Source organism: Brachyistius frenatus, unplaced genomic scaffold (genome assembly GCF_029030835.1).
Source record: "Brachyistius frenatus isolate BFR_SWC_R1_liver_20210118 unplaced genomic scaffold, ASM2903083v1 Contig_36, whole genome shotgun sequence".
Classification (NCBI taxonomy): domain Eukaryota; kingdom Metazoa; phylum Chordata; class Actinopteri; family Embiotocidae; genus Brachyistius; species Brachyistius frenatus.
In genome coordinates this window covers 846,188-867,912 of record NW_027210635.1, presented here as the reverse complement: position 1 = coordinate 867,912, position 21,725 = coordinate 846,188, and the positions used below count along the sequence as shown (strand labels likewise).

The following is a 21,725-nucleotide window of genomic DNA, read 5'->3' as shown; positions in this document are numbered from 1 at the left end:
AACAGTTTAGACCTGACATACACATCATATTGCTGCCTCTCAAGTTTACAGTAAACAATATGACTTTTAGCAAATATGTCTACCGAAACCCTGACTAAAAAGTCAGATGACGGATGACCCAAACATGAATTTAAAGTTTAAGACAAGACAATAAAGCCATGTAGAACAAACCATAAAAGCACAAATATTTACACTTCAATTTTTGTAGAGATTAAACAATGCAATAATTAATCAAATAATCCATGAGTTGACAAAATAAATTGCCAACTATTTTTATAAACAATTAATTGTTTTGAGTAATATATATATATATATATATATATAAAAAGAAAAACATACTCTGAATCCAGTTTCTTAGAAGTGAATATTTTCTGGTTTCCTTCGTCTTCCATGATAATGAACAGAAACATTCCCACATTACAATGTTTTAACCTGCACTTGTAAAAACTTGGAAGCTGGGAAATAGACAGCTTCTCCTTTTACGTTTTTGTTGTTTTTTGCGCTGCAGCAGTAAGTAGCTCGGACTATCTCTGACAAAAAGGAGAGAACTGATTTTTTTCAACGAGGCATGGCTCTTTTGATAAATGTCTTGTGATCAGTAAGTCCACCTCTTCCATCTTTTTGATTTGTCTCAACAGCTAACAACCCAAACATTTGTGTTTTTTGATCTACATAATGTCTTAATTATTGATGGTTAGCCATGACATTTTTTACAGATGTTCATATTCCCAACAGGATGAACGTTTCACGTAGGTCCATCAATCTACTTTGTCTAATATTTTGGTTTATGATAAAAACCTAGAAAGCAAAATGACATTCCCATCAGCCTCAGTTGTATTTTGTGTTGAGATAATTAGTGAATTCTGGCATGCCAATATGCTAAACTGGTAAACATAGCACGGACTGTACCTGCTAGAAATATGCAAGTTATCAATGCAATGCATGTCTGCATGCTATTGTTAGCATTTAGATCAAAGCAACACTGTGCCTGGGTATAGCCTTACCAGGCTGCTAGCATGGCTGCAGACTGTTATTTCACACACTGTTATCCTAAAGATTGTTTGTCTTGATATCAAGGTGAATGTGACAATGACAGCATACAGTATTTAGGCTTGTGCTTTTAGAATCAGGCTCTCTCAATACATCTATTAACCCACATCTGCAGATGTAGGCTGCAGCTGTCTTGGGTACCGTTTTATTTAAGAGTTCTCACACCCTTTTATTTTTCCATAACCCTGCATTGTAAAAGTGATACAAATCTCTGTCGGCGACGTGTGGGAGTGGGAATGTTATTTTTTTTGCTGAACTTCAGAAGTTGTCCATCATTGATATCACCAGTTTAGCCAGGGTGTTTTGTCAACACCATGGTGCTTCATCTGACTACAGACTCTTCTGTTTTGGTAAATTCTTTGATGGAAAAGATTACATTTTGGTTTTAATCTGAATTTGTGATGTTTTCAATCTGACAGCAATTGATTGAAAAGAGTAGGAGGTTGTGATAAGGCGTAACATAGTAAGAAAAAAATACCTCAGCAAAATATGCATTTCCTGTTCAGTGGGTGGCACAGGCTTGGTTGAGAGTCTTGTGGCTTTACTGTTGTACAAGACCCTGAAAAATAGTCTGATATTGAGAGAAGGTAGAATCCACAGTTCTCATGGTTACAGCAAATATAGATTTAGTGTTTACACACTTTATACGACAAAGCAATTCTTATTTTTTCTGTCACCACTGCTTCCTTTTCATGCTAAATATCCTTTCCTTTTGAGAAGTGCCTATTCAACACATTAAACACATTTAGACCCCAAAATCAAAATCATAAGCTAATTAAGTAATTTTCGGATGCCCTCTCCTTTGCCTAACAAGGAAAAGAAAATCTTGTCCTTTCTGTAACCTTTGCTCTTTTGCCGTGCCATGTAAGAGAAAGCTGTGGGGAAATGAGTGTAAAATAGGTGGGTGGGGGTAAACTGTAGACCCAAGATAAACTGTTGGCCGTGAGAAAGTGGCACTTCACTTCTTTTGTGAGGTCTTTTGACTGAAACCACTGACAACACCAGCTCCAGCAGCAGAATACATAAACACCAAAGAGCTGGGCCTGACCCCGAAGCTGTCTGATAAAGGGATGTTTCTCTTCCTGTGATCATTGGTAGTTATTCATTTGATGTAATGATGTCATTTAATGTGCTACATAAACATACACTGTTGTCCCTAGAGGTATTTTTGACAAAGTACACGGATGGGTACTATCTGTGTACCCATCTATCAAACACCTGCTCTATATAGTCAGTAACCAGGATTTTCCACTTTCTTAAAACATTTTCCAATCACAAAATTCTCAAAAACCCTGACCCATCATATCATCGGGTTTATTTGAAATTTGTAAACCTTTGTAAATGCATAAATTTGGCAGAGTAGCCCTTTAAAGAAAAAGGGCTAGCTTAGAAGAAAGAATTTATAAAATTCACAAGGTATGGATTTTTTCAAAGGTATACTGAAAATAAACAGTACTCTCCCTAAATTGTTAAAAAAATATCGAAAACAGAAAGGCACCATTTAGTCATGAATATTTTCATTACCTGACGTAACATATGTCTCACTGAAACCATGTTCCTCCCACATATTTGCCATAAGATAGTAACATTTAAAAACCCTGTAACAAAACAAAGGGAAATAGGCTTTTGAGTACACTCACACTCCTTTCTTTCCTCCCTCCTTCTCAGGTTTCAGGTTCCTCGAAAGGCATTTTTCTGCCACCATCTGGGGGAACAAGAAGCCCCCAAGCCCTCCAAAACGAATGAAGCAGAAACCCACCGAACCCACCAGCCCGTCTCGGCTCACGGCACTGCTCTCGTCTCCTCTCCCTGGGAGAAGGTTGCAAGCCCCCCACCACATCAACCACAGTGCTCTGACATGCCTGTCTTCATGCACATCAAGGGGAACTTTACGCTGCTCACACCAGGAGTCAAATGAGATGCCTACGAAAATACAAATAGATTGAGAAAAGCGTTGGTTTTGGTTCATCTGCGACCCTTGATGATTTGATTTCAATCTGAGGTCAGATTCAAGTTTTAGTGCTTGACATTATGTGACAGCATATACGTTTAAAAGATACTTAATTGTTGCGCTTTGTCTGTGTGTTGATGATTTAGTTGAAAAGTAGGTGTAGAATATCCTTCAAATAATTGGATTCTTCTTTCATACTAATATTTTCGTGTCATAAATTCCTTCAATCAGGAAACCTGCACTGACATTTTGTACGATGTTCAGCTATGTGAAACTTAAAGGGAATTCATGTTGAGTTTATGATATGTGAAATACTTCGTACATTTTCTGAGTGAACTAGAAAGGAATAGTCTGCACTTTACCAACAAGACCCATAAGGTTAAAATCTAATACAGACATATGAACAATATACATTCTACATGATCATTTACCTGACTAAGCATTTTTGGCTTTGTTAACTAAAAAAAGCATGTCATCTGCATATAGATTGACTTTGAGTTCTGTCAATTAATTTATGTATAGTAAGAGCGTCTGAAAGTTCTAAAATAAAGTGTAGATTGTAAAGACTGGATAAATGTTTACTTTTGTAATATTCTGCTGCTCATCCATCTTGTCTGGAATTTCATTTTTTTTTTTTATTATTATTTATTTGAATAAAAATAAAGGTTTTCTTTGCTCTTCCATTATTGGTCCAGGGCATTCAACTTTTCTGTTGTTAAATTTGGCCAAAGAATCAACAGATTTCAGTGTATTTTTGATCTATCTTGAATTTTATTTCTACCTCCATCGTCAATATGCGTGATTAAAATGTATTCTATGTCTGTAAATGATCCTGATCGTCCCTATTTAGTAGATTCAGAATGTGACGAGTTTTTTGTCTCAATTAGTAATGATGTCTAATTGTTACTGCCTTGCCTCCATAGCCTTGTTTTTCCCCGATGTAACTATACATTTAAGTACTAGTTGGAAGAAGTAAGTCTTTAGCATTCTACCTGATTTATACAACAATCTCACAGCTTAAATCAGAGGCTGTAATATAAAAATGTTACCACATTTTCCAGAGTTGGATACAAGATCATTTTGTTCAGTTCCTATCAAAAATAATTTGGCTTTAAGACAAAAATGCTTTAATGATATAATGCTTTGATTATACATTATTTATTGGATTGAAAAAAAAAAAATCTTTTTATGTATTCTTGAAATATCTCATTAGCAAATGAACGTGCTATAAATATTAAGCCTTTTAAATTGCTTGATAATCGATTATGAATTCATGAGAGCTATGATAGGTAGTTACTTTATTAATCCCCGAGGGGAATTTTTTTAATTTTTACTTCTAATGGCTTACAAATGAAACTTTATCAATCGCTGAAAAATCCCATTTAAATCTGCATTCAAATATGGAATTGTGTCAGATGGCACACACACACACACACACACACACACACACACACACACACACACACACACACACACACACACACACACACACACACACACACACACACACACACACACACACACACACACACACACACACACACACACTAGTTGGCACCTCAACAGTAAAGGTCCACATGTTCACATGAGAACGATGAGATCGTCAAACTTTCCAAAAGATGATCAGCGCATTTATGATTCCACCCACATGAAAGGTCATTGTGGTGGGAATCCAGTGATGACACAAGCATATTGGTACTACAATAAATAAGATTTCATCTTCACTTTAGTATAGTGGCATCTTTTTTCACTCTAGGTCCCAAATCTCTACCATAAACTTGACCAAACCAAAGATATTGTCGTGGTTCAAAAGGCTTTGTTTTTCAAAATAAGAGCAGCAACAGAGATAAAAACCCGAAAATTTATTGAAAAAAAAGATGCAATTTTTTAAAGAAATAATGGTTTTTATTTGCTTTGTAACTTCAGTGAACTTTTTTTCTTCCGTTGCCTTCAGTTCAAAAATCTTCAGCTGCTTTTCAAAATCAAATCAAATCTCTCTGTGTCATCAGTTGATGGGTGTGAGAGAGACAAAAGAGGATGTTGGCCACAACGAGTACACAAGACACGCTCAACATTCAGCTGTGCAATACAGAGGTAAGATCAGCAAATTATCTGGAATGTGCTTGTTGCAGTGTCAGTATGTTTAGTTCATAATATTGTTTTTTAACATTGCCTTTTATATATATAGTATCTTGTGTTTTTACTTTTCCTTTGTGTGCTTTGTTCATAATCTTTATGTTGCATATATATATATATATATATATATATATATATAAATATATATATATATTTGGAGCTCTAAAACTTTTAATGTCTTTGCAATGTCATGTTCTAAAAGATATTAATTTACAAAATTATCACATTAGTAGGTTAAACAAATATTGTTATTACAGAGGCTCATGGAAGATCGTATACACTACTGTATGTTGACAAACCCAAAATGCAATGCCATGAAGATTTACAGGCAAAAATTGGAAACAAGGTTGGAAGAACTAGTTTACTCTGTAATGTAGTTTGCAAAGCTTTCCTCCTCCTTTCTCAACTTATGAATTGATAAATTGTTAAAATTCCTGATTTACTTGCCAAATATAGTCTTGCCAAAGTATTACACTCATTTAATTTTGGTAATATTAAGCCATATTTGTTGTTTTAACTGTCTAAATATAACATGCACTTCAAATGTAGTTATAAAAAGCAGCACCAGTGTCAGTTTAGAAGATGTCTGACTCCACAGGGTCCTCCTCAGTAAAAGCACTGAAACTTTTGTGCAGGTGGCGGGCTGTGTTTGTGAAGGAAACCTCAAACTTTGGGATTGTAACTGAACTCGTACTAACAGGTGTGCGACATCTGAATGTGTGAGGCTCTAAAAGTGACATGAAAGAGTTTACTTTTCAGACTCTTGCAGGAATATAACACATGCTTTTTCTCCCCTCTGTCAGCTCCCTCAAACTCTGTCCTGCCATGCCGCGGTCATTCCTCGTCAAGAGTAAAAGGACTCATTTACACAACCCGTCTAAGGACTATTTTAGACAACAGTCTCAGTCCCAAATAGAGGTTGAGGAGCCTGTGATGGGACAAGATATCAGGCTCCCTGAAGATGCTGTGCAGGGTTTGTCCCCCGCGTTCAGGGTCAAAGACCTTCTGTCTGAAGGCTGTTCACCGTGGGGTGGGATGGCAGTCAGCTCTAATAGTGCCCCAGCAGAAAATCTGTGGCCGTCAGGTATGCAACACTTTTTCTTAATTTGTATTTTTCTAAAGAAATTTGGTGTGACTGAAATTTGGTATTTGACCAGAGTGAAGGAAGCCTTCAGCTATTGTAGACATTACTTTTATATTAGAGAGTGAAACTTAATGTTCAGGATTCCCTTTTTTTCACTTAAGGTCCCAAAGGGAAAACAAAGACTTTTATTTTTCATTCTTACATGTTTTGATAAAAGCCCCTGTGGAGAAAGAAGAGGCTCCTCTGCTGCTCTCGCCGTGGTCTTCAGACAGACACCAGGCGTCTGAAAGAGAGCGAGAACTGGAGAGACTGGTCTTCATGTTACTCAACCACACGTCGCACACTGACCTCAAATCCCCAGTCGGCGAGTGTCCACTCTGTGAGAAGGTAGAAGGCCTCTGTTTCATCTGTCTGATAAAAGAAATCAGAAGTGAATCTTAAAATCTCTAACTTTCTTTGAAGAGGAAAATCTATGGTCATTGACAGGTCACTGCATACATTTATAAACTTAATTGACAAAGGTTGAAAGACATTGTTCAGAGAAATCTCTTTCCTTTGAAACAATTTAGAAACTTTTGTCAGGAATGTTTCCACTCAGACACCCACATTACTGCCAGAGACAGATTCATTTAGGTTTTTTTAAGCCTGATACTGATACCAATGATATGTCGATAAAAAAGTCCATTTAATTTTTCAGAACACAAACAATTTTGATGGTGATCCTTCAATTTTGGTTGAAACATAGCTATATTAGCTCCAAAATAACTAAAATTATAAATATAAAAAAAAAAAAATCTGCCAGTGCACTGTTGGACAGAGTACTAATAGTAATGGTGTCACTTTTTCTGAACTATCTCTGCAAATATCTGCAGTGAGAATGGGTCTATAGGAAGCTGTAAGCTTGGCTTCGCATAAAGACTGGAAACAGAGGGAAACAGCGAGCCTGGCTCTGTTTGTACCAAGATCCAGCTCCATTTGCTGTAAAGGAGTTACATGTCTGACTATTTCTTGGTTCTGAGTTGCTGCCAGACAACAGGTGGCGACTGCAGGAAGTCAATGCTCCCAGCCAAGACACTGTTTGGCACTTAATTTGAATCTGCAAATGTCTTCTTTGAATTTAGTTTTTGGAGTTTGGTTTTTATTTTGTACGGATTAAATATGTCCCATGACATGTTAATTGGTGAGCCTTGAAGGTGGTATCAGACAGATTTTGTTATTGTTTCCAGTCTGTGCAAACTATCTGCCAGCTGTAGCTTTGTATATGACAGAAAAATTGTGCTTTAATAGAACCATTCTTCATTTTTTGAATTGCTGAACTATTCAACTCACCCAATTCTTCTTCACTCCCCACTCTCTCTGCCTCCTTCAGTCTCTCTCTGAGGTCCTAATCTCAGGAGGTGGTCTGCAGGCATATGTGTACAACACCCTCTCTGTCCCATTGGTAAGATCACCCACAGCAACAGACATGACCCACATGCCCTTTGGCCTCAGAGAAATTGGCAGCTATGGCAGAGCAAAGGTACAAGTACAATGAGAATATATTTAAATGGGCAATGATCTGATTTCAGTGCAAACACATGACTAAGTACAATCTGTGTATGTGCGTGTGTGTGTCCAGGAGCGCAGCTTTGGCTGTAAAGTGTGCGGAAAGGTGTTTAAGCGCTCATCCACTCTGTCCACACACCTCCTGATCCACTCAGACACACGACCCTACCCCTGCCAATACTGCGGCAAAAGGTTTCACCAGAAGTCCGACATGAAGAAACACACCTTCATACACACAGGTGAGTCAACACGAAAGGTAAATAAACAAAACCGTCTCAAACTGCCACTGAAGAAATTGATGCCATGCACTCGTTCCTCACTCTGGCCTCTGCTTAGGTGAGAAACCACATGTGTGCAAGGTGTGTGGGAAAGGATTTAGCCAAAGTTCCAACCTCATCACCCACAGCCGAAAGCACAGCAGCTACCGACCGTTCAGCTGCACACGCTGTCAGCACAGCTTCCAGCGCAGGTTGGACCTGCAGCAGCACCAAGAGACACAGTGTGGCTATGGAGACATGTACACTCAAACCTGAGTCCATGAAGCAACGAAGACATGCTGAAAGTGGGTGAAAGGGCATTTGTACAACATTTTAGAACATTGATCATTTGTAAAAGTTTGAAATGTGTGCAATAAATTATACCATGCATGCATGGTTCAAAGTGTAAGGTTTATACAAAAAATAAAGCTGGACTGATTTGCTTCAGAACAATTATTAGATCTTCTTTGTTTGAGTTTGTTTAATTTGAGAAACTGTTGTGGTGACAACTTTGATTTAAAAAAAGCTCAAAACTAATTGTCAAATGATAATGGGATTATTTTGGGAGCAACAATGAGCAGTCACATCTTGTCATTTTCAGATAGTATTTGAAAATAGTAGTGTGCAAATACAGCATCAGTGCACATGTGTCTTTGTGCGATAGTCCCATTTTTAAATAAAGAAGATAACCTTAACACCTGGCAGCTTGGCTCCTGACTGAATTAACAGGATGCACCTTAGCCACCGCATGTACAGAAAAGGAAGATTATTTTCTATTTTAATGAATGATAACGAAAGAAAAAAACGTGAAATTTAGTATAATTTTTAATGTACATTTGATAGATAAAAGCATTTAAAGCTGCACTAATTTTTTTTTTTTTTTTTTTTTTAATCAACAACAAACCAAACGACAATGTGTAATGTGAAAGGTGTTACACACAGCTAACTCGTCACTATATTAATGTGCCGGACAGCAACATACTTCAAGTTGATGTTGCTTTGTGTCTGCAAGATGTGTAAAAGCCTTCTCCGCTGCCCTCTACAGGCCAAAAATAATTTCTTGCTGCTTTAAACTAATGTATTACCACATTTTACAAATCCTGTATATGTTACGACATCTGACTTATTGACAACACATTAACTTCCTTTGTTTTATTTTATGTACTTTTAAGAGTGAAAGAGCAAGTCAATAGGGATTTTATCTCATTTAATATATTTTATTTTCAACATAAACACAAAAGAATACAGATGTAGTAGTTTTGAAATCCAGATGACTCACGATTACAATAAAAGAAGTGACAGACACTGACTGTTCAAACAGGCACGTTGTAACCTCAGCTCATCTTGACCTTGTGCCCCCTCTCTGAAGGCAACAACGACGTGTGGTTTGTGTTTGAGTCACTCCAACCATGTTTAGATCCCAGTTCATCCAGATACGAGTCTCTTCATGTGACAATTCACTGCCAGTCTTGAAATGACGTGTTGTAGAGTGGCATCCATCAACCAATGTTTCACTTTGAATCAAACATCTGACTTTTCAGAATACTGCGATGAGTAAATGTGAAGAACAAACAAAGCTTTGCACGCACAGAAACACACACGCACGCGCAGACACACACACACACACACACACACACACACACACACACACACACACACACACACACACACACACACACACACACACACACACACACACACACACACACACACACACACACACACACACTTGTTTAAACCTCTGTCCTAGTTCTCCTCTCTCAGATTTGCAGGAGGAAATCCTGAGAAGAAGATAAGAGAATAAAACTGTTCAGACCTGTTTGGCACATCACAGTTGAAACCTGCAGGTGCTCGCCTGATGCTGACAAACGTTCTGCAGCTGACGGTGCCTCTAACCACGACAGTTTATTTTAAATACATAGCTTTGATATTAGTTTCTCTCAGTGCTGTGCAGCTGGAGTCGCATGTACAGTTCTACTGTGTTTGATGTGAACTAAAGGCACAGCGGCAGATACACGTCTGACTGATTTGAATGAGTATTATTGGCTTGTCGTTGGCATCATTTAGATGGTTCTTTGTGTTGTTATAAAAAAAGCTGAAGCTAGATGAACTTTAAGTACATAACAGAAATTATTAGCATAAAATAAAAGATATTCAGCATGAGTGCTCGTATTTTTTTAAAAGTATTTTATGAAGTTGAATTGACTTTATTTTATCTGGAAGAGTTGCAAGCATGTTAAAGTTAATACTTTTAGGTTGTTTGTCTTTGTCATTCATTTTTTATGGTAAATGTACATTAACTGTCACCACTTCAAAGTGTTAGCCAAACAGCTAATTTTCAACTTTTGTCCTTTAGCCAGATGGTAATTATACAATAAACACTCAGGTGTGTCACATAACAATAAGTATATTATAGAAACTGAATTATATCAAGTGTCAGTAAGATGTCTGTCAATTACCAGTGTCATACACAAAGTATTGTTGCAACAGAATTAAAAAATTAGATCCTTCATGGCTGTTCATTTCTATACTAGAAAATAAAAATGTAAAAGACACAGTATTGCAGGAGAATTACAGCCTTTTAAAATACATTACCACATAATGTAATGAAAGCACCTGTGAACTAGCCTCAACAGAGACTGTTCAATATGAGCTTTATAAAAATGGCATTGAAGGCAAAGCTGGAATGTGGCAAATGTATGAAATGTGGGATATGAGCAGCTGTTTGACGGTCATATAACCTGAAACCCAGAGCGAAGGAAAAAAAAGTATGATCTCATCAGTTTACACAAGTTCAGGTCCTGTAAGAGTCTTTAGTTTAGTTTTTGATAACTGTTCTTTAATCAGCCAACATACACAAAGCCATGCATTCTAGGATGACCGGCTCCCCCAAACACATGCAGGTATACAAATTAAAGAGTAGTTTTTAAAACACCAAAATTATGACCACAAGTTTGAATTCCCCCCCAAAAAACTGGAGAGCTGGAATTCTCCAATAACTTTCTTGGACCCTAAAAAAAATGTAGTAACAATCAGCACCTGAAATTTAAATCTGTGAATAATGGCTGCAGTGCATCTTTTAAAAAGACTGCAGTGTAACAAAGTTGGTGATTCCCCTTTAAATGATCTTCGTCATCAGGTCTTACCTCTACACTGTGCTGGAGGACTGACCGGACGGTGATGGTGGATTCCAGATGTTGTGGCCTCTGTGAGCCTGGTCTGTTAAATGACCTCCTCTAAAAGAAACTGGGCGTACCCCTTCAAAAGAATAGGAACATATATTTGTTGATAATGTCTTCACAGGAAATGCCATCACTTACAGCATTCAGAATAGTGATTAATGTTCAATTTGGTTGCATCTTTGATATCAACTGGTGGTTGCTGCGATGTGCTCACCCAGTGTCCCTGACCGAATGAATAGAGACAGCACTGTCATGTGTTTTAATTTGGGTTTACTGTTTAAACAGTATGTTTTGTTCAAACAGGATGATGCAGAATTTACTTATGGTAAATTGTAACCATCTTTTGCCGAGTAGTGTACTTTCCCAGAGTGACACAATTATATTTCTGTGCTTGCATAATGAAAGTGTGCTGATCCTGTCGTTGGTAAATTATTGGATGTTCACGAGTCCAGCGTCACTTACATGCAGAAATAACCTTCCAAAAAAAACCCCACGTTTTTACCATCACACGCAAAATCTTGAAAATATACATACTTTGGCGCCACATGTCAATATTTAATGTGACATAAATAGATTTGTTTATTAGTGATACTATTGACTTCATAAGTATGTGAAAAATATCTCAAAAGTTAATTTCCCTGCTTTTAGTTGGTGGTGCTGCTGCATATTATAGGCATAAAGACAACCATACAGTACAGGTTTGATTGTAGATATACCTCTGAACAACGTGAATAAGAACATACAGCCATGCCAGCAGCTCTCTGGGCTGTAATCAGAAGTGTTGTTGGATAAAGCTCAGCATGCTAATAATGCTAATTAGCACACAATACAAATTACAGACAGGTTGTACTTTCATACTCGTATGTCAGATGTGCTGTTCAATCAACCAAATTGGTCATTAAGATGATAATGTATATGGCAGTATAACATGTCAGTGACAGATGCGAGCTGGTCTCATCACCTGTATAGTTAAAGCTGCACCACAACGCCCTCATCAGACCGACCCCCATCACAAAGGATGCAAAGACGATTCCCACCAGTGGTCCCGTCTGCACCGCAAAGCCTGGAGACAGAGTGGGATACAGATCAAAAGAGAAACACAGTGAAATGACCACATACAGCACATGATACTCACTGCTGTGCTCCGGGTCTGTGTTGGCCAGTGGAGGGACACTTGGTCTCTTGATTGTTTGGCCAGCAGGGTGCCGCATTTTAGGTGCTAGAGAACTGATAGGGTGGGTGACCACCATCGGTCTGGTCAGGTTTCTGATCTCACACTGAGATGGAAACACAGGGGAAAGTCTGCACGTTAGTTTTACTGTCGCCACCTTGCGGTGCCATGACAACAGCAGGTGATCGTGAGTGTCACAAAAAGCACCAAAAAGTGAGTGCTGGATGGACAGAATCGACATTTACAAACGTTATACAACATGTACTGTACAATCCGACAGCTTTCTGACACTGCTGGACATATTGATTTTAGAACTAACTGAGAAATAAAGTTACGCAGAGAAGCAAACTTTCTTCAAGTCTGTCTCCCATTGAGCTAAAGTTACATTCAAATGATAGTTTGACATTTTAGGGAAATAATACATATTTCTTTTCGGGCAGAACTTGATTCAATGATTCAATGACCAATACCACTCACACCACCCGTTGGTTAAGCCAAGTTAAGATAACCGGCTACTGGCTTTCTCAGAGAGCATTCATCCATGAGAATGACACCAGTCTTCCTATATAATTCTCGGCATGAGAGAAAATAAGCACATATTCCAAAGCATAGATCCACGACCGACAAATATAATTAAATTCAATGCCTTTATTTGTCATTGCACAGATGCACAACAAATGGTATGTGCTACATAAATAATTAAAAGGCATTAAAAGGCACCATCAAAATAATGCTTTATTCTGAATGTTTTGTGTTAAAAAAATGTGGTTAGTGTTTTAGTTGTTTCTTTACCTGATGTCTGGGTGATCTAGATACCAGTGGAGGGATACGAAGCCCGCCCTGACAATCTTTCTTCACGGTTTCCTTCATGGGTTTCCCTTGTGTTGAGTCAGAGACACACAGGTGAAGGCTGCAGTGGAGGAACTGCATAGAGTTGTTAAAAATAGGCCGAAGGATGAAACTAAATCTTAAAGAATTGATTTCCTCCTTTTCTCCCTCACTTCTGGTCCTCTTGTCCATCCGGTCTTCTTTTTCTCTTCCAGCGATGCGATTGACTTTTTCCAGTCCTTCTGTCTCTTCCTTCTCTTCTTCTACTTGTCCATCACTTTCAGCCTCTTCCTCCTCTTCATCTTTTGTCTTTGCACTGAGGGTCAGAGAGGGGTCTGAGGAACAGCCGTCACTTATCACAGACCAGAAAGGAGATTTTTTGGGGTCTGACAGAGGTGAGATGTTACATGACTTGACTTGTACGACATCTGCGAGGGGCGCTTTGGCTGAAATCTGCAGGTGAACAGATATTTAAATGGTGATGAAGAACCCTGACTCGTGTTTATTTGAGTTTATACCAAAAACAATGAAGCTGTGAGGCCTTGACTTAAGAAGTTGGCATTAAAGTGAGCATGAAAATGTTAAATAAGCACAGAAAACATGAAACACAGACCTCAACATAGACACGGTGGTCAGCGGTGATGACGCATGGGCCAACCCGCATGTCCTTGTAGCTCTCTGTGACAAAAAGCTTTAAAAAAAGAGCAGACCCAGATCTGTGTCTAGCTGCTGGGAGGTGGCTCAGTCCTGGATCAAACTCTGGACCCTCAGGTAGCCAGGGGACCAGTCCTGTCTGAGGAGTGTTTACAATATCATCATCAGCGGCAGCAGCGGCGGCAGCAGCAGTAGCAGCGGCGGCAGCAGCAGTAGCAGCAGCAGGGCTGGGGAGGCTGGGGACGACAGCCAAACAGCTAAACTGAGATACAAAACAAACAGGAGATTAGAGGTAATCAATGGCTGATTAAAAATGGAGAACATAAAGTAGACATACACAGACACACAGATATCTCACATGTATGCCGAGTGGGCTTCTGGACTTCTCCGTCTTACCGAGTGCCAGAATGGTTTGAGGCTTGTCTCTCCATAATAACACCTTTCCAGAGAGGACAGGGATTAGAAAAACTATTTTACATGGGCTTTCAGCCTAAACAGCATAACGTATAGTTGTAAATGGCCAACAGAAGATTACAGATGAGACGAGATGAGAAGTGTTTGATGATCCACATTTTACTACAGATAGAAGACAATAAATCAGAACTCATATTCCATTTAGCTCAGGTTATCGGTAAATCTGTTTGAAGTGTTGTTGTTTTTTGGGGCATATTGGCTTTACTAGAGAGCATTTGTGTAGACACATTAAAGACCAGGAGAAGGAAGAAGGAGCTATAGTATGCACTCAGGTCTTGGTGGTCAGTAGTCCACCATTAGAGGTTGTGGTTATGTTGTCTCTACCTTAACCATTACACGCCTGAGGCACCCCATATCATCAAACCTGTGGCTAAACATCTAGAACTCCTATTCAACTCTGACCTCAGTTTTGATGCTAAAGTCAAGAAAGTTGTGCAGCCCTGGTTCTTCATTTTGCCAAAATGTTATCTTTTCTATCCTGTTTTTACCTAGAAAAAGGTACTTGATGCCCCATTTAAACCATTATAGAACCATTTATTCTCTCTCGGGTTAGTTCAAAATGTTGCAGCAAGACTCTTCATTAACTCAACGAAGGGTGAGCACATTATTTCTATCTAAGCCTCCCTTCACAGCCATAGACAGGCTTTTTCATGCTTACAACCTTCAGCCTACTTTTAGGAACTGTTCCTTTTTGTGTGATTTTATATTTTATTATTTTTCTGTCTTTTAGTATATACAGTATGTATTTTTGTCTAACTTTGTGCTTTGTGTTATTGATATCCAGCATAAAAACGAGCTTGCTACAATCAAAAGTTTTAGGGGAAGATGCACGTATTTTTCTGCATTATAGAGTTTGGCACAGTTTTAATTCAGTGTTTCAACACATACAATTCATGCTTCTGTTGTTTGTCTCTTTTTTTTAAATCACCCCTTCATCCAACGTCCTGCTTCTGAACTGAGATTTTCTCTCACTTAATTTAGCTTCTGAGCAATGACTCATTTTTAGGCTTTAACACAACAATGTTCTAGTCAAACACAAGTTTCACCAGGACAACTTCCACTTTCCACAATTTCAAGTATTCATTATGCACCACATCATTTTGTTTTTACCAGTGTCAGAGAGACTTCAACCTTGTTTTAAATTCTGATATTTTCTCCACTGTGCTCCTAATGTTTCACTTATTTTATTTCTGGTGTTTGCTTCTTTTCAAACCACCTCTCTAATTTTCTCTGCCTGTTTTGGTTGGTTAGTATGCGTTACAGTATATCCACAATGACCCTGAACTTTAAAAAAGCTTCTTTCATTGAATCTCATTTAGATGATAAAAGACAAAGATAATTCATATCGTTTAACATAAAGAAAGCAGGATTGTAAGAGACAAACAAACAAATAAAAGATGCAATGATTATTTTTATGTCTGTAATCACTTTCTGTCAAAATTTCTCATCTCACCATGTTTTTGTACTGCACCCCTCTGGGCTCTTCCAGGAGCCGACCTTCAGTCCCACAGGAAATGACTGGGAACACTAACAGGAAATGGCTCCCGTTGGACTGAGCCTGGCATGTCGGGTCTCTCAGAGTCACAGCAGCGACTGGGACGGACAAGTTCTGAAGGAGAGCACTGATGTGACGCCATGAAACTCCCAAACTGACTGACATACAGATGGTCAAACAATAACTACTGAGTACTGGAAAACAATTTCAAATGCTAGAAATGTTCAGATAAAGAAGCTTACATAACAAACTGGTGCTACTTCAGCACAAATATGAACATGGCAGATAAACCGAACACGTCAGCAACTACAACATTTTAAAATGCTTTTATTGCTGTTTTCTTACATCTGCATTATTTACTGAACATGGAGTAAACTGTAAACACAATATGTGACCAGCTGAAATTGTTCTGCATATATGGAGCAACATACACACTCATATTAGTCCAATATTTGCGCTCGACTTTGTTTTAGTCATCTGTGCTCCTGAGAAAACATCTAGATACCCGCTGTTAACAAGCTGGATATTAACGTTGCGTGTCTGCTGTTTAGTGCTGGAAAGGTTGCAAACAATAGTTTTATCATAGTGTTTTTTTGGGTTTTTTTTGATGAGAGAGAGCCAAAAGAGTGACGTTTGGACCACTAAAAACCACAACAATGAGCTGAACAACTAACGAGGAAACTGAAGGGTTGGGTGAGAATTATGTGAGTTCATATCATCATTAAATATGATTAAGGTCAGTATTTCAATTTTGCCAATTGGCTGGCATTTAAACAGATCTTTAATTGCTTTCATGGTTCGTTGACAATACTGAATATAGTCTGAATATATATTAAGGTGGGTGGCTAGCTTCATTTCTATATGATGTGTTTACATGTATCACTGCATCCAACACTGAGGTATAAAGACCTGCAGGATGTGTTGGTCCACCGTCACACTGAGCCGTCCGTCCTCACACGTCACGGTGAAACTCTCTTGGACTCCTCCTGCTCTTCCTCCACCGTTCAGCCACTGCCTCAGTTTGTGCTCCTGCGCCCAGGGAGGCCTCACAACCACAGGATTCATTACTGCACCCTCATCTGTAGTAAAAAACAAACAAACAGAGGGGAGGCCCATGCAGGGACATGAAATACTCACACTTCATTCAACATACTCTAAATGCAGATCTGGAAATGTTCTGCTTTTATTATCAGTCTTAAAAGGGACACAGATGACAAATGAAATAAATAAAAAATATATAAAAAAAAAAAAAAGTGGGTTTAAAAAATAAATGTTCAGTTCACTCACACAGTGATGGACACAAGAGACACACAGGAGTCCTGACCTGTCCCTCCCTCAGCCAGCTGGATCACAAAGCGATTGGCCAGGTCGGCCTCAGTGTACGAGGTCACCTTCATGAAGCCGCTCTCACTTGCCCAGACAAGGAGATCAGAGATGGTAGACAGGTCAGAGTTTAGCGTGCTGGACAGGGTTAGGTCAGGCTCGGGCGGGTAGGGTGGAGACACGCTGTTGGAGGACTGTGGGGAGACACGCAAAGCACAAGTACACAACATGTCAAAAATATGAATATAAGATCTGTGCAGGTCTGGATTAACCTGTTTGCAGACCTCAGGGCAAAAATATACTGCTCAGCCCCCAACGCCTCCTTGTTCATTGTGCAGTTTTATGGCGCAGAAAAATAAGATATCTCAGACTTTGGCTACGTACTTTCTTGTTTTCATGACATTTACAGACAAAAAGGAAAAAGCAGCTTTATCCTTTCAAGATTATGTATTTTATTAACAGCTTTCCAGTAGTTGTTAGACATATAAATCAAAGAAATTCTTGAACTGGTATCTGAAAATGACATATGTGGCTCTTACATGAACAGAGACGTGACCCCGGATGCCATGAGCGACAATGGCCCAGTTGACCGGCACCGAGCTGCTGAGAATCAGTACCACCTTGTGTGCCTTTGAGGAAGCCACTGGGGGCACAAGAGAGACAATCACCTCCACCTGCAGAGCGCTGTAAGAGATGAAGAGAAGAAAAAATAAATAAAAATGTACTTTACATATCTGTACAACAGACGGTCACTCAGAGGACGTATGTTCTCACCCACAGAGCCATGAGCCCGCTGAATGAAGCTTGATAACGTGGACTTCAGGGATGGCTACACCCGCTCCTGTGTGGGCGCAGCCCTGCACTTCCTGTGGCTGTAGGTCAGAGGTCATGTAGTGATGAGAGATGACCATGAACTGCAGCTGGCACACAGCGGGCAGGGTTGGATCTGTAATATGGAGACAAAGCAAGAGATGTTTTTGTTTTTTTTTTAAATGGAAGGTATCAGAGAAAAGCACCTGCAGCCACAGTTCAGTTTTACCCTTGAACGCACTGTAAGCACGTGAACTCTTACTCATTATAAATAACAGCGTTGTTTGTCCTCCTAAAATGTAAAATGCTTGCTGAATCTGTACTATCGTCAATTATTTAATCAGCTAATACAGCCTCATTCTATATTGTCTCTCTGGACTTTACATGAGAAAACGGCTGCAGTTGGCTGCTGTATCTGCCTGCATCCACTTCAAATGAAAAGCCCTTCAACGTTTCATACGCAGCCCAGCCACATACTAGTTCAGAATTTTTTTCCCCCCTTGATTACATGAAGTTATGTTGTGAACATCAGAAATATCTCCAAGTATCTCTTATTCTCTGCAGAAATTAAGAATGTAATACACACAAATAAGGGAAGTAGCCTACTGGCACTTTTTTGGCACTGTCTATTTTTCACCTTTTTATTTTACGTTTTGTGGATGAAATTGTACTAATAATGCAAAACTGGTGGTTTCTTGTTGGCTCACCCTCTCCCACTCTGATGTAGACTCGGTTGCCGTGCGTGGCGTGCGTCAGGGAGGAAATGTTGCCGTGGTGTTTCAGAGCCCAGCGGTGCAGCGCGCGAGGACGAAAGGGTAACGAATGCACCGTTTGGACATGCAAACGCAGGGTGTGGGACTGTACGCTGGAGTTTGAGGACACCTAGCAGATGAACGGATATGTCAGTCAAATGAGAAGTAGCAGTGACATTGAGGACGTCAGCGATCCACTCCTCTGCATACTCCGACTGACCTGCACCAGCACGGGGAGGTTGGGGGGCAGCCGCTCAGCCTCCAGCCACCAGGCGACCGGGAGCTTGGAGCTGAGCAGCAGGTGAAGGGCTCTCGGAGGTGAAGGGGTCAGAGACAAAGCCTTCAGCAACACCGTCACCTGCAGATGGGAGAGAAAAGAGGTCCGTAAAGCCAGTCCTCTGTCATTACATAGTTCTAACTTCATGTTCAGCATATAGAGAAGCTATGTAAGATAAGGATATGTACTAGCCCTGAAATATGACCACATGTAACACTTACCAGACAAGTGAAAAATGTGTTTTTGTCTACTCTTAAAAAAAAAAAAAAAAAACTTTAACAAGCTTGTTTTTCTCTATAAACTGTTATAAAAGTAGGTTTCAGATGGCAAGACAACGCTACCAAAGTTGCCGATCGAACACCACTTACAATGTTTTAGTTTACTCTCATTTTAAACAACCGATCGATAAATCGAGAAAATAAATGACAGATTAATCAATATTGGAAAAACTGGTAGTTGTTGCCCTGTTGATTTATTGTGTTTTGGATTTCTAATGTTAAAACATTTTTGCTGCATTTTGGGGCTCCATTCACCCCGTTTGAGTTACAAATTCTAAATCATCCAGATTTTTATGAACAAAGACCGACCGAAGAACCAATTAATATTCAGACTCTTATAAAATGTCAGCAACATTTCACAGGGCGTTTCCTTCTTCTTTGTAAAGTGACAGTTCATCAGTTACCTTGTTTTCAGGGCTGTTTGTCACGCTTCCCAAACCGATGACGTGTGTTTCCTTGTTCCCCTGTTCTCTAGCAGCACAGCCTGGACCGGCCGCAAACCTCTCCAGCAGGCCTTGGACTGGGTGTCGCACCCCCAGCTGACCAGCCACAAAGCACTGCAGCTCCTCACTTTGAGCTGAGGAGGAACAGCAGCCCCATCAAGTGTGATAGAAATAGAAAAATAGAATTTGTAAATTAACAAATGATGTGTTTTGAGTGAGATTGAACTTCTGCTTGTACATGCATGTTCTGCTGAGCTTTTTTAACTTTCCCTCTTTCACTGTATCTCTTTCCTCCCTTGTGAGGGCGAAACAAAAGTCTAATGTTTTTGCTTCAGCTTAAATCACCTGCCTGAGGGGACTGGATAATTTCCCAGACAAAACTATGTAACAATATTCAGTGTCATTCTGACACTTCAAGTAAAGACCTTAAAAGGAAATATCACATTTAATACTTGTTATGTCATAACATCTTCATCGTTGACATTCACGCTCCTTTATTTACAGACGAATGGATGTATTGCAGTGAGTCCCACCTGGTTCCTGATTGTTTTACCTGTCAGTCCTTCCCGGAGCAAAAAGAGACAGCAAACAGTCCATCCAACCCCCGACAGTGAAGGCATCATGACAGCTTTACCACTGGACTGATCAAATGTGTTAGCACCTTTTAAAACATCCTAGAAAAACAATCGGAGTTTAAATTGGCCCAGTCACTTCCATTTTTACCAAAATCAGTTATCAAAGTACGCATAAATATGTGAGCTGTTCAGTATAATACAAATGAAGACTGCCAAATGATTTACCATTCATCTCGTTACTACAGTTGCAATAGATGAATAATAAAGAAATGATTCACCAATAATTTGCTAATTAATAATCAAGCATCTCTAATTTTTCTTTGTAATATATGATTGTAAATTAATTACATGTAGGTTTTAGACTGGTCATCAAATAAAACAAGCAATCTCAATCTGTCACTGTGTTATGACAAATTATAACAGCTTTTTAGATTGAAAAATAATTATTTTCCATCATTTTAATCAATAAAATTATGAATCATGTCCAACCAACTATATAGGAAACTAGAATAGAAGAAAAGTTCATGTTAAGACATGATTTACGAAGTCAAAATTATAAGATATAGTAAACCTTTGACTCAGTTGTCTTATCATGTTAACTTTATTGCCCCTAACTTTCACCAACTATGAGTATTTTACAATTACAAGGCCTACCTTCACTTTCACAGGCAGACATGAGCTTCCATAGACCAATATATGCAAGTAAATATCAGTTTGAACATCATATTGAAGTCTATTGGTTAAAGTGAAATTATTGTTGTGTAACTATAGAATTCAGGGAAGCTCAAATATAAGCAACACAAATAAATGTAAAGCCTGTCATGATTACATTCTGAAATAGTTCATATATACAATAGGCCGAATAATAACCTAATTAGGGGAAATCATGCAATATAACTAAAACTGCACAACACACATTGTAAAGCCGGTTTAAATGAGCTGTATAATATATAACAATGTCGGTTTCTCACTAAAAGTTTGTAATGTACTTCTCGTAATTAAAGCTGTATTCTTCTGGAAAATAAATCAGCAGCCAGCTCATGTTAGTTTTGTTTTGTCGTGTCTGAAGGGCGTTACAGGTTTCTACGACTCTCCTCCCTCAGTAGACTCTTTTCTGAAGTGAACAGGAGAATATAAGTGGGACTCACCTGCGGTGCTCCGCGGAGGGACAGGCGGATTGCTGATCCAGCTGCAGCTCCAGGCTACACTCTGAAGGCTGGACTCCCAACTCTACACACGCCCCCCTCATTTCCTAAACACACAACCACGCAGTCACACACACACACACACACACACACACACACACACACACACACACACCCTCCGCATCTCGAACCGGGCAAAACAATAAATATGCTCAACTTTTCGCTGCGCGTTGCGTCACAGACATCTTTATCCAGCTGAGGTGCGACTTGAGAGAAGTATTTGTCAGAGGAAATT

The 21,725-nt window shown here is 39.2% G+C and overlaps 2 protein-coding genes across 2 annotated transcripts; one reads left to right on the top strand and one right to left on the bottom strand.

Annotated features, from left to right (window-relative positions):
* The first annotated feature begins 6,072 nt into the window (after positions 1-6,072).
* On the top strand, positions 6,073-8,482 carry LOC138622341 (zinc finger protein Gfi-1). Its single transcript, XM_069701065.1, has 5 exons — positions 6,073-6,221; positions 6,439-6,608; positions 7,591-7,740; positions 7,840-8,005; positions 8,103-8,482. Exons 1-5 carry the CDS (start codon positions 6,173-6,175, stop codon positions 8,297-8,299), a joined length of 732 nt encoding a protein of 243 aa, XP_069557166.1. The 5' UTR covers positions 6,073-6,172; the 3' UTR covers positions 8,300-8,482.
* A 703-nt stretch (positions 8,483-9,185) lies between these two features.
* engl (endoglin, like) lies at positions 9,186-21,705 on the bottom strand. Its single transcript, XM_069701162.1, has 17 exons — positions 21,434-21,705; positions 20,264-20,384; positions 19,672-19,844; positions 18,933-19,070; positions 18,668-18,842; positions 17,925-18,096; positions 17,690-17,834; positions 17,152-17,344; positions 16,737-16,906; positions 15,786-15,941; positions 14,217-14,297; positions 13,818-14,120; positions 13,169-13,657; positions 12,341-12,482; positions 12,167-12,268; positions 11,170-11,281; positions 9,186-10,764 (listed from the first exon to the last, which is right to left on the bottom strand). Exons 2-16 carry the CDS (start codon positions 20,331-20,333, stop codon positions 11,172-11,174), a joined length of 2,619 nt encoding a protein of 872 aa, XP_069557263.1. The 5' UTR covers positions 20,334-20,384; positions 21,434-21,705; the 3' UTR covers positions 9,186-10,764; positions 11,170-11,171.
* Between the last annotated feature and the right edge of the window lie 20 nt (positions 21,706-21,725).